The sequence below is a fragment of the Kogia breviceps genome, chromosome 7 (genome assembly GCF_026419965.1).
Source record: "Kogia breviceps isolate mKogBre1 chromosome 7, mKogBre1 haplotype 1, whole genome shotgun sequence".
NCBI classification, from domain to species: Eukaryota; Metazoa; Chordata; class Mammalia; order Artiodactyla; family Physeteridae; genus Kogia; species Kogia breviceps.
The window spans coordinates 34,657,183-34,671,302 of NC_081316.1; the positions used below are offsets into that span (position 1 = coordinate 34,657,183).

Sequence of the window (14,120 nt, forward strand, 5' to 3'; positions counted from 1 at the left end):
CTCAAATGATTTCTGGAACATTTCTGAAAAAAATAACTATGGATTTGATTGAATTATAAAAACATCTGCCATGCTGATAAATATCAACTTACATCTGGTAGTCAGGTGCTCAACTCAGCCCTCTTACAATAACTAATGGGTTTAACTAGACAAGACAAATCTATCTGAATCGATTTGGCTTTGGATTTTGTTCATCAAGCTTTTAGGAAAGTGAGAGATACTGGTGTTTCCTTTTAAAATGTGAGAAACTTCTTGGTAGACAATTGAAATGTGAATATAAAGTATCTGTCAACATTTTAAAAGGAAAATATCTACCTATCATAGGAAGTATTTACTTATCATAAAAACTATTTCTTCCCTTGCTAGTTTCTCCATACATCCTAGAAACCCAACACTTGAGTTGTTTTAAGATTGCAGTGTACAGATAACCATGTGAATTAAATTTGTCTTTATTTATCTTACAGTCTAGCTCTATAAACACTGTTAAGCCATAAAAATTAAACCTTATATCTGAGAAACCGATTTCCATGCTCTTCCTTATTTTTATTAGCTCCCAGGAAGGAAGCAGTATGAGCTATACAACATCACAGTAACAGAGTTTCCTTTGACAAGCAAAAATACTGCATCTGTGGCCAATTTCATAGTAACACTAACTGGTTCTCTCAAAGAAAATAATCTCCTCAACATGTGAAATCATTCTTCAATAATGAGATCATTTCAAATTATGCAAAAATGTTCATAAAATCTACCCAGTGGATGATAAATTACTGCCAATACTGGGGTAACTGTCTCATGGTTTTATAAATTCATAATGCTCAGTTCTAAATGCTTAATATTGATCATTAGTTAATACTACCTGCCATACACTTAATACTGGCAATTCTATAAAATCGTATTAGGATCAAATAATGAAACACTACTTTTTAAAAAATCTTGTAATAAAGTTTCTTATTTTGTGTGCAATTAAAAAACACTATTCTTTTGAAAATGAAGTGTAATTTGAAACTAGAGATTCAAATGTTATAAAATTAAACTACATCACTCTATAGTGTTTAAAATATATATTAAGTATTTTTTAAGGGAAAATAGAACAAGAATTGGGGTACATGTGCCATAGGCTTAAGTATGAGAGAAATAATTCAACAAATATATTTTTTTTACTTAGCTATCAAATCCATCATTCTTACTTGGTTGATCCACATTTGGTGTTAAACTCTGTGATTGATGTTAAACTAACAATTTCTCTAAAAGAAGCTCACACCTGAGATGTTACATCACATCAAATCAACAGTAAAACCACATCTTGTGGGGCAAAGGCATAGGAACAAGGCACTGAGCGTTGTACAGCAGTGCATCAATAGAAACAATTGTAAACTCATTAGAAGATTTGAGACTGCTTTAAACGGGATAGAATTTCATAAACAACTTGTACCTAACTTATACAAATAGTTAATGCTCAAATAGGCTTCATGACGCAAAATAGGTTTTGTGGAAGAAAAATTATTTTAAAACATAATTCAATGATTTTTTAGATTGAAGTCAATAAATTAATCAATATACACTATCTTGCATTCATTAACTACTAAGAAGACACACTCACTTCTCTATATCTTTCATTTACTTAAAGACCTGAAACAATCTAATACCTTCTTAATGCTGTTTCCCAGATAAGACAATCCAGTCTTAAAACTACTGTTTCTGAAATGTTATATTTAAAGAAATTAGTTGTTAGTCTTTTGCTGAAACCCAAATGTTCAGTCTCTTGAAAAATCAATTTTGTATTTACCTGGAAGGACTATCTGGAATTCTGATGGAAGTTTACCTTATTCAGGATGATTTTGGGAACAAACCCCTGCCATGATATTTACCCAATATTTTTAATATGTAAGTTTTCTTATCTCATCCGATATTGGTTTTTCATCTGCATAGTCTAAAATGGCAGGATATATATATGGCTCAGTAGACCTCTTCACTTCTTTTCTTTTTGTCCCAATACTTTTCTTGATGGGACAGAGATATAACACAACCCAATAGAAAGAAGACCATGAAAATGTGCAGCTGCACTGGAAGGTGATGGGACAGCTCACGTCCAGTGTTTAATTCTAAACTGGAACATCCCATGATCTTCCAATATTCTGATTTCACACATACGTTTAACAATCATTTACAGAACCCCAGAAAACCATATCTGGGGAGGGCCCAGCCAATGAAGCAGATAAGTGGTATTCTTCCAGCCTCCACTAAGTTGGCCTCTATATGAGTGTATAAAAACTTTGAGTTAAGCAAAAAAGAAGAAAGGGTAAAACTGACACTCGGCTTCTGGCTTCTGGCCCCAAACCCAGGGAAAACTGTGAAGTCAGACAGGCAACCAGCCGCTTACTTGTTATGTTGATTAGGTTGCTGATTTAGCCAGATGTACTTTGTTTTCCTGAATAATGAGATGCTTGGCAAAATCACTAGAATTCATTCTCAAGTTCTCTTTTAGTTTGTTAAGCTCAAAGTCATGGAGAATCTTGACAGTCATTAACTTTTCTCGCTTGATTCTTTCCACAACATCTTTTGGAACATCAGGGATCATCCACGCCAACAAAAATTTCATTAGAAACACAACATGCTAGAGGAAACAAAAGAAAATCAGACACACTGCTAATGTTCAGCAGATGTTCTTACAAATTGTTTCATTCGTTCAACAAACTGTGCTCGATACAGTAGCTAGAAGGAGAAACAGAGATATAGTCCCTGTCCTGGAACTTTCCTACAAAGACCAACATTAAGCAAACAAATATATACTAAAATATGTGATTACAGAGATTCCAGTTGAACCTGGTTATTGAATATACTCTTCATCTATGCTTCCTCCTGAAAACCTAATAAAATATTTGTAAAGAAATTTAAAAATTGTATTGTTCACAAAGACACACAAAAAGGAGGAAACAGTGATAACAGACTCGAGAGAGTGAAGAAAGCTGGCACTTAAACTTGTAGTTGGTGATACAGTGATGGTAGAAATCAAGACAAAAGCCAATTTTGTTTCAAATCATCAGAAAAGTTCAGAAAAGAAGGTACTAAGGACTTTGAAGGTGTAGTGTGGGTGGAGTGAAAAATAAGAGGCTTATTTAAAAATTTGTATAAGGGGCAGATGAATTTTCAGAGCCTCTCTCTCAACCATGTTCAGGAACTACTTCTCTCCAACCCCACCCTGGCAGCAACTGAGTACCTCATTTTCTGCAGAAATTATATTTTCTGCAGAAATTAAGACAGAGAGCTATGAACTCACAGGCAGCAGAGATGGTGAAAGATGCAGGTGTGGCACCATACTGAAAACAGGGCAACTCAATGCAATTCAGCATTCTGAACCATGAGATCTCTAGTCCCTCCTGCCTTTCTTGGCTCTCAACACAGTCATGAAATAGCTGAACAAACAGAAGTTTGGAGGATTGTTTCTCTGGTAAAAATAACTAATCAGAGAATTTAGAATTATAGGTATCAAAATTTTGTAGGTCTCAAATGAAAAGGCCCCTTTATCACACTACAGTGAAGCCCACCCAAGTGACGTTCTTCCTGTATGCACACAAAGCTTATAATTGGCTTTCACTGCTTCACTCTTAAATATGAGCAGATTGCCAAGAACAACCAAATACATAAGAAAGTCTCTAACATGAAAGGTTAAGACTGAAGCACACAAATAGGAACTAAGAGGATACCTAGATAATGATGAGAGCAAGAGAAGAGTAGAATAAAAAGACAAAGATATGAATCTGACTATTTATAGGAGAGAAAATAAATGATAAATATAATAGAATTTCAAAACAGTTGTAACATTTGAATAACAGAAGTCCCAGAAAGATAGAACAGAGAAAAGAAGGAAATTGTCAAAGAAATAGTACAAGCAAATTTTCTCAACTTAAAGGGTAATTACATTTGCAGGTCAAAGGGGCTTAGTGAGTGTCCAGAACAATTAATATTAATAGTCCAACATCACATGACTGTCTTGTGAAGTTTCATAAAAGAAGGACTAGTGAGAGAATCCTCAAAGTTTATTGATACATAAAAAAATCATAAACAAAGAATGGGAAATTAGAATGGTATTGTACTTCATAGCAAAGCTAGAAGCTGACAGAAAATAGAGCAATGTCTTGGAAAATTTCAGGAATACCTAAAAAGAGTTGGTTCAGAAATTTTCAGGGAAAATGACTTTTAATCAAATTCTATACCAATTAATTATCTATGTGGAAAAAGAAGAAATTTTAATATTCAAGGTCTCAAAAATTGTCCATTATTTTCCTCAGAAAATTAATGAAAGATGTGCTTTATCAAAATAAGCTAGTAATTCAAGAATGGGAGAAAAATAGATTGAAGAAAATATAGTATTCAGTATAAGAGAAGTTGAAGAGAAGTCCCAGAATGATGGTGAGTCAGAGACTGGGATGATCAAAAAAAATAAATAGAAACAAAAATTTCAAAGAATTCCTTTTGTAATTTACCAGGCTGAAAGGTGATCTAAACTGCTGATGGAAAATGTGAGAATGAAAGTGATAATTTCATAAGGAACTGAGAGGGGTGAGGGTTTAAATTACTTACATGTATAACCTTGATAAAAATAAAACAAATTAAACAAAAACTGATAGGAATTTGTGTTTTCTTGCATTAGACTTATCTAGTCTATTATTGGCCTTTACTGTCGAGTGAAAAAATGCCTAACATTTATTTATCTCTCCCTTATTGACCTTCATGTCTTATGATCTGTAGCACTCAATTTGTAACTTAGTCAAATACCCCCTCTGTATTGGTTCTTTTGTATTGCATGTCTTATAACCATAATTACCCTAGCTTTTCCACAGGTAGGAAACATAATATAGTGGACAGAGCAGAGGCTTGGCAGTGAGACATCTGGCATTGAAACCCAGCTCTAATATTAGCCGATTATCTTTAAACCAACTAATTAATTTTGCTGACTGTTGGATTCATTTGTCAAGGGTGAATAATAAAGCCGAACTTACAAAGTTATTATTATAGCCTCTGGAACCACTATTTATTAATAATAGCTATTCAGTAAAATAAGTGGGTCCTCTGCCCTCTGACTGACCTCAAAGAAAGAGGTCTTATTTTTTCTTTTCTGTTACCTTGGGATCTTCAACAAGAGTAAGTAAGTAATAGGCAATCCATTGTACTTAAAATATTCCTAACTTACTTTTTATGACAACAAATGCTTCCTTCAAAATAGTCTATTGAGATAATGCTAATTTTCTGCAGAACAAATACGCTTAGAAATATATGCCTAAAGGGAGAAAAGAGACTAACTGGCATGAAAGTTAATAAAGGCTTACCTCCATAATTATGATGAAGGTCATCTTAGCAGCAAGGACGTGCCAGTACTGCATACTATGAAAATATTTCTCCTCATGATCAGGAGGATTTCTGTAATCTCTGTACCTGAAAAAAATGGAAGTAAATGCAAAATATAAGCTATAACTTCATACAAAGAGACCTAGTATAAATTCATATTATTTCTTGTAAGAGACCCTTTCAGTTGACAACAAAAGTCAAGTCAAAGGAAAATAATTGTGATTATGAAACATTTATCTTTCCTATACAGATAAAAATAATAGCCATAAGTTACTTTTGTATAGTATATATGTAGCAGGAGACACAAGTGAAACTGCTCTCCTGTCCTTCAGAGACAAATTTCTCTAGAGAGTTAGCAAAATTTGCTCTTTCCATTCCATTCCCTCTCTTCCTACTCCTTAACACACTTAGTTCTATCATCACTCCACTGACACCAACTGTCTCCTATCATTAAATTGAAGGAACATTTTAATCCAGATCTTATTTGACCTGTGAAGAACAGAACTTGACATTGTTGACCATTTCTATTTTCTTGAAACTCTATTTTCTCGGCTTATATGACACTGCATTGTTTTTGTTTTCCTTATTATCCTTCTGGGGTTTTCTTGGTGTTCAATTTGTGAGTTCATTTTTTTCTGCAAGTGTCTAGATATTAATGTTCAAAGATTTAGTTCAGGCAGGAAGTGATGACATCAAGAAATCTGACAGTTGCCCATGTTATGATTCCTCTCTATATAAATATAGAATACAACAATGCTTTTGTCTACCTGTGTTGCAACATTTTGCTGGTATTTTGTTGTTGTTGTTGTAATCCCAGATGAAGCAGTTGGTTTAAGGTTAAAAGACTTGATGTACCATATATATATATATATATATATATATATATATATATATATATATACACACACATACATACCTATACACACATACATAAATAAATATATATAATCTTTAAATCCTAGAGTAAAACGATCCTCACAGTACATGAGACACTGAGTGTGGAAGCAGCAGGTTTACAAATCCAAGTTCACACTCCCTACATGAAGAAACCTTTTAAATGGGATGGCTGGTGAAGTAATCATATTGTTATTTCTCTCTTCCTTACTCTGCCTTTTTTGAGGACACATAGTTAAATTCAAGTAGGTTAAATGCACGTAAAATATGACCATGCTGTATGATTATAGATATTACAACTTGGGACCAAGGAGGTATTTGTTAAAGAAAATTTTTCTAATAAACTTAGAAAATAAGAAACAATTAAAAATTGACATTACCTTTACCCATAATATTATCTACTTTTGGGCATTCTACTTTTTCAAATCAGAACCATACAATGTGTGAATTCTAGAATTGATGCACTTTATCTAGGATTTTTACTGCCCCAAGTAAATTTTTTTTTGTAAGACATGAAGGAAATGGAGAACTTAAGAAATACATTTAAAAAGTAAAACGAAAACAAGAGAAAACCTGCAAGTGGTGAAGTCTCGTTTTTCCGAAGGTACAGTGTGGTTTGGAAAATCAGCTATCAGGAATATTGACAGGCTGTTATTGACATACCCTTTCATAGGCTGAATGGCATTTTTTGAGTAGGCATAGTAGTAAACTAAACGGGGAATCATGTCCGATGTAAATGCAACAATAAAAGCCTAAAGGACAAAACAAGAGGGAGATCATGAGCTAACAATGCAGTTTTACAAATGTGTGATTTGTATATCTTTCAGTTCCATATGCCTTATGGATGCAAAATGATTAGAATGCTATTATTAATCAAGTTAATATGTGAGTCTTTGACCTAGAACATAAAATAGTTCATTTACAGTGTATAATCAGTATTCCAAGATTTCATAGCTAGAAAGTGCTACATTGAAAATTTAACCTAAATGTATCTGTCTCCAAAAACACCATGCCTGTGTCTATCTCCTTCCATCATGGCTTGCCATTTCTTACATTTCTTATTATTTCATAACACAGTTCTACTCTCCTTAACCAAATTTACTGGCCTGGATATATATATATGTGTGTGTGTGTGTGTGTGTGTGTGTGTGTGTGTGTGTGTGTGTGTGTGTGTGTGCAGGGAATGGAGAACGAAGAAATAGAAGACCATACTGGTAAATTTCCCACAGTTCAGTGCAATTAACTTCAGTATTTGATGCCACAGGAATGGTATTTTCCCATCCTTTCCTAAGCTCTGGAATACTATAAATGTCACGTTTCCTTTAGGTAAGATAAGTCAATTTAAAACCATTTGGCTCTGCCATCTACAATTTTAGTGGTAGATTTTAAAAATCTTTTAATATTGCTTCTATAGTTACTGGTCCATTTCATGTTTTATTATCACTTACTGAATATATTTTGGCAGTTTTATTTCTAAAAAAGTGACAATTTCAAATAGATTTTAAAATTATTAGAATAAATGCATACATAACATTCTTATAATTTTCTCACTTGTACCTTGTAATTCTTTGAGATTTTCAATTTTATTTATTTTATCTTTTCAATGAATCAACTCGACTTATTTAGCAATTATATTGCTTTTTGTTTGTTTTCTAATTTATTTCTGTTATATCTTCATTAATTCTTTCTTACTACTTTCTATTGATTAGTTTTACATTTTTTCTTAGTTTCATAAGTTACATGTTCAGTTCATGGTTTCCTTCTTCTTTTTCAATAATAAAAGCATTTATTGGTATATAGTTTTTATAAATATGGTTCTGGCTGATTCCTAAAATCAGCTAGGAAAATTTTGATAGGTTTTCATTTTAATTAAGCTTTCCTTATAACTTCAATTTTATTTCATCTTTGTACAATAAGCTTCCTTGGAAGTGTGAATGTTAAGTAGTTAAATTTTCTTTTTTGGCTATCTTATCAACTTCATTTTTTATACCATTATTGTAGATGAATATTCATTGTAAAATTTATGCTTTTGGGAATTCAGTTTTATTATCATTTTTAATAAGTGCTCCATAAAAATGACAGGTAAATGTTGTGTATTCTGTTTGTAGTACACAACTTTATGTATAATCAAGCTTTAATTGTATTATTAAATCCTTTATACCATTACTTATTTTCTGTCTACTTTGTCACATGCTATGAAACTATATCATGGTATTTTAATAAGCATGTTTTTACAATTTTCCTTGTATAACTAAGAGTTTGCATGTCATAGAGTTGCCTATGTTGTTTAGCACATAAAAGTTTACGGATGTTTTACCTTTATGGACCATGATGAAATCAATGTAAATAAAGATTGAGTTAAACATCATTCACATCTCCCCATCCTCAAGAAAAGAAAAAAAGTACAGTTATTCCACTGAAATAGGTCTACTTACATTAGTTGCAACAGAAAGGACAGCCATTCCATAAAGAATGTCTTGCCAAACACCTATGCTATGAGCCTTAGCAGCTACAGGTCTCCTGTACTGAGTAGTAAGCTTCCAGGCATCCACTCGAATCTCTATTATATTATTCAAGAGAGCAAGAAGAGGAGCCAAAGGAAAAGAGGCCACAAATAATGTAACGAATCCAAACTGGATAACTGCAGGGATAAAAGAAAAATTCACAAACTCATTATTGTGGAGGGTAAAACGGGGAACACTCTGCCTAACTCCTGCTATTCCCTCATTTTGGAGGGATCTACATCAACAAAACACTCCAGGACTCTTTCCAGCTGTCCACGTCCTCTTCCCTATAGGAAGCACAGTGACTTATTTGTTGAGCTGGTCATGCACAGCTCAGCTCCATTCCTGCTGTTTCTTTTGAGACCTGCTTGTCTGAAGAAAGCATTTATTCTTGTTAGATAAGATATTATTATTCATAAAACACAGTCTTTTACTATGGTCTATGTTTAGGTCTATGCTACCCTAGCATTTACATGGGTACTGGGACATCAGTGGGGTAATCAAGTTTTCTATTTTGCTACTCTATGTACTTTTTAAGATCATGGATAATGACCGACACATCTGTATGTTTGGGGTATATAAAAACACTCAACTATAAACCTTATGAACGAATGCATTATTAAAGATTTGAAGATGTTAGCAGATTAAAAGGTAGAACAAAGAAGATATCTGACAACAAATCAGGAAATGAATCATATAAAGCATCAGAAATATATGTGGGCAAAGGAAATATACATATCCTGGAATGAGGTATTTGTTAAGGTCCTGATCCTCTGTACTAACTTGACATCTTTCTAAATAAGTTTTACTCTCTTTCCTCACTGAGGCTTAACACCTGTGTAAGCTGGCTTCTCTCTCCATTTTTCTTCTTTTGTTTCCATCAGTGCTTGGGGTGAAAGAATCCATGCAGCTGGCAAACTGGTAAACTGGGCTTCCCACGTGAGTGAAGAAAAAAATCACAAGAGATACAAAAAATGGCTTTCCATTGAAGGAAAAAAGAAAAAAAAAATCTTCCACTAGTCCTCTGTTTTTAGTTAGATCTTGAGTGTTTCTGGATTTCAGCTCTTCTCATAAGATTTCTCATTAGAATCAGTCTAGTCATCTACTAAACCAAGGGAACAAACTGCCTCCTTCCTGACTTCTCTACTGAACCAAGAAATAGAAAGTTAAGACAAAGTATTTTGTAGAAACAGCTTGAATTTCTAGGTTCAAATCCCAGATCTTTACCTATAATCTCTGTGGCCCATGGAAAATTACTTAATCTATCCAAGTTTCAGTACCCTCTAAGATAAAATGACTATTTCCGTAGAATGTTTCAAGATTAGAGATAATGTATATAAAATATCCAGAATAAATTAACTCTTAGTGGTGTCTCAATAAATGGTAGTTAATCTTGTTATGAAACCCTGATTTCATCTTTTAATTTCAGTTATCATCTCTGATACATTTATGCACAAATTCACTTGAAACATAAGCAATTAATTAAAAATTACAGCCTTATCACTCCATAAAGCAAGGACTACCTAATTTTATAATTGGAGACTTCTTCCTATTTGTCCTGATGTACGTATTTTAATCCAGGTATAATATATATGTTACAGTGGAGAATCGGTAACAAATTTAGGTCATCTCCGTTATTCTACCATGACTTTTATGGGCCATGAGAATAAGTTGGGAAAACAGTCCTCTTTAATTCCACCAAAGAAGCAGAGAAGGACATTTGAGAGGAAACATCCTGGATAGACTCCACAAGCAGTCCCCATTATTATCTCTCCTAAAATTTCATCTAAAGGTCTCTTCTCTTTTCAATGCTTAGAATATTTTATGCATTTCTTGTGTTCAATTTGGCTTTCCCTTGCATAACTGCTTTTTGCCTTCTTTTCGGCTTGAAACAAGGGACATACACAAAATTTATGTCAGACTCTGTCAATGTTTTTCAACATATTCTTTCTATGAGCAGTCACTGAGGCAAATGAAAGGAGAAAGCTACTTAAACTAATTTGAGACAGGTATTAAAAACTGATCCTTACTTATAACAGAATTCCAGAGATTAGCCTTAAAAAATGCAAGTCTTCATAGTTAACAAAAAGAGACTCAGAAAGATATGGCAACATTCCCTCTCTCCTGTGGACATGGAGGGAGAGACAGTGTTCTGCCTTATAAAACTAAGCCAAGGGGAATTCCCTGGTGGTCCAGTGGTTAGGACTCTGCCACAAAATGAAACAAAATAAACAAAAACCTAAGCCAAATAATCTAGGTGGACAAGGTATTAAATTAAGATCTTTCTCAAGAATTGATATTGGAGATTTGTATGAATGTTTGTAACTGGCACTCATTTCTTCTGTTTTAGGTTAAAACAAATCTGCCCTTGTTAAGTGCTGTTTGAAGTGGGGGAGGGTTTCCATTTCCCCCTCCCCCCCAGCCCCTGGCAACCTCTATTCTATCTCTGCCTCTATGTGTTTGACTATTTTGAGTACTTCATGTGAGTAGGAGTGGAATCACACAGTTGACTGGCTTATTTGATGATTTAGCATAGTGTCCTCAAGGTTCAACCATGTTGTAATGTAGAGCAGGATTTGGTTTTTAAGGCTGAATAAAATAAAAATCCATTATATGTATATGTATACCACATTTTTTTATCCATTCATTTATCAATAAATATTTTGATTGTTTCCACAAAAAAAAGTGATCCTTACTTTATCTGGTTCAACAGTATTAACATTAAATCGATAGGAAAAATATCTCTGAGATTGGTGTTATGAAATTAATTTCATTCTGCATTCTATTTGGTGGGAAATAGAAATATTGAACCAATCTTTTCCATATCCACCCATCTATCTTTTCATCCACTAGCCAATGATTTACTGAACACCTACTATGTGCAAGGTAGGAAGAACTATTAAGAGCTGAAAAATACTTATTTTACTCAGCCTGTTCCATGTTTCAAGGCAGTGGTTGAAAATTACCTGTTTCCAAGTACTCATAGAATAGCCCGAGAGAACCAAAAGTTTCAAGGTCATGGTCCTGCTCCCATCGACTGTATAGCTTTTCAGAGTTGGTTCGAGCTTTTCGGCGTCTCCACCAATTCAGAACCAAGCTGTTGCAAGTGATAAAAGTAAATACATGAAATAGGGTTTAAAAGAAAGGGGTCAGAGAATCAGTCTTAGATCTAAAAAATGGCAGTAAGGGAGGGTAAGTAAGTTTAGATCACAGAACATGTAGAGGTCAGACTACAGCTAAAGTCCAAGTCAGAACGTTGTGTTCTGTTCACAGTACTTGATGAGGGAAAAAGATCTTTACTTGGGTGATTGAGAAAGTAAGACAACCCTGACTCTCTGCAGGGAAATGTATTTACTCAGAGACAGTTCTGTTAAAGAGCACGTGGAGTAGAGGATCACTACAGGATGGTTTTTATCTATTTGATTCACTAACCTTTATGTTGTCATGATACTCAGAAGGCCACTTGTGGAAATGAGAAGTGGGTTACAATAGAAAATGTATGACTAGGGAATGAAGAGGTTATCTAACACATGAAAATAAATGCAGTAATCCTACATAAAATATTACCTAACTAAATTCTATACTATATAAAATATATCATGCTAATATTGGATTACTTAAGGAACAAAAAGATTATTTTTATCAGAAACATAATCAATATAAGAGACCATATTAACAACTTTAAGGAGAAAAATATAAAATCATGTTGATTGATGAAGAAAAAATGCATTTGATGTGTTTCAATCACCTACTAAAATCTATTTATGACTGAAAAGTAGGAAAAGAAGAAAATTACCTCAATCTGACCAAAAGCATCTACCAAAATCCTGGAGTTAACATCACTCTTAATAGGGAAAAGTTAGAAGCATTCCCTTTACAATCAAGAACAAAATAAGGGTATGTATGATCACGTTCAAGACTTTATTGGAGATCTTAGCCAGCACAATAAAATGAAAAAGAAAAAGGCAAAAGAATTGGAAATAGAGGAGACATCTATGATTACTAACAGTAATGTGAATGGATTATCTGCATAGAAAACCCAAATGAATTAGACAGAAATTATTAGAAATAATAACAGAGTTTATCAATATATTGCATTCCTATATATCCACAAAACACAGGTAGAAAATATAAATTTTAGAAAGATACCATTTACAATAGCAATTAAAATGAGAAGTACCTAGAAATGGATTTGACCAAAGACTTATAAGACCTGTATGTCGAAGTTTAAATATTTATTTGAATCCATTAAAGTCCAAACTAAATGTTCATGAATAAAAAGACCTGGCATAATAAAATGTCAGTTGTTTTATTGAAACAACTGGAATGTAGTTTCAGTCAAAAAACCAAAATACTTTCCCATGTGAAATCTGACAAGATGTTTCTAAAATTTACACAGAAAGACAAAAGACAAAGGATAGTCAAGATATTCTATAGATGAGGAGTAAGTTGGTAAAACCTGTCCCACAAGATATGAAGAGTTATTATAAAGCTGTATTAAGAGAGTGTAGTATTGGTGTAGGTATAGACAAATCCTGGAACAGAATGGAGGCCTAGTAATAGCCTTGTACTTGCCATTTGGCATAAATAGTATTGTAGATCATGGAGAGTGGGGAAGAGGGACTTCTCAATAAATGGTAACATGATATATATTATATATATATAAAATATATATGTATATATATATGTGTGTGTGTGTGTAAGAAATTAAATTTGACCTTCATATCAAACACAAAAATCTTTTCCATGTATATTAAGAATTTAAAAGAGAAAGGCAACAATAATGTTAAAATGCTAAAAATATTTAGATGTAATTATATGAGAATAGGTTTTTGATCTTAAGGTAGGAAAGGGTGTATTAAATGAGACTTTAAAAATGCTAAACCATAAAAGAAAAGATTGATAAAAATTTTTCTATATTGAAAGTATCTACTTTTGTCCATCTACAGCAGTGGTTCCCAACTGGAAGTGATTTAGCCCACAAGGGGACCTTTGCAGTATCTGGAGGCATTTTTGGCTGCCACAACTGGGGAGGAGGTGGGCTACTGGCATATAGTGGGTAGAGTTCAAGGATGCTGCAAAACATCTTATAATGCAAAGGACAGCACCTCACACCAAACGATTATCTGGTCCAAAATGTCAATAGTATTAAAGATGAGAAACTGTGATTAAAGGTACTATTAAGAAATTTAAAAAAAACTTGTGCTGGGATAAAATATTTGCAACACATATAACCAAAAAGCAAACAAACACAGTAACCAGAGTCATACAGTATTTCTACAAATCAATTAGAAAAAGATAAACATACAAGTAGAAGAATGGTTAAACAACACAAATAAGCATTTCATTGAAGAGAAAACACATATGGTCAAAAGT

At 33.3% G+C, this 14,120-nt stretch overlaps 1 protein-coding gene across 1 annotated transcript in view; it reads right to left on the reverse strand.

Moving 5' to 3' along the window:
* Positions 1–433: 433 nt before the first annotated feature.
* ANO5 (anoctamin 5) overlaps positions 434–14,120 on the reverse strand; it is a 100,133-nt gene continuing 86,446 nt past the window's right edge. Inside the window, 5 exon segments of the mRNA XM_059068236.2 lie at positions 434–2,614; positions 5,328–5,433; positions 6,814–6,992; positions 8,676–8,881; positions 11,711–11,841. Of these exon segments, the coding sequence (XP_058924219.1) occupies positions 2,393–2,614; positions 5,328–5,433; positions 6,814–6,992; positions 8,676–8,881; positions 11,711–11,841 (844 nt within the window). The 3' untranslated portion in view covers positions 434–2,392.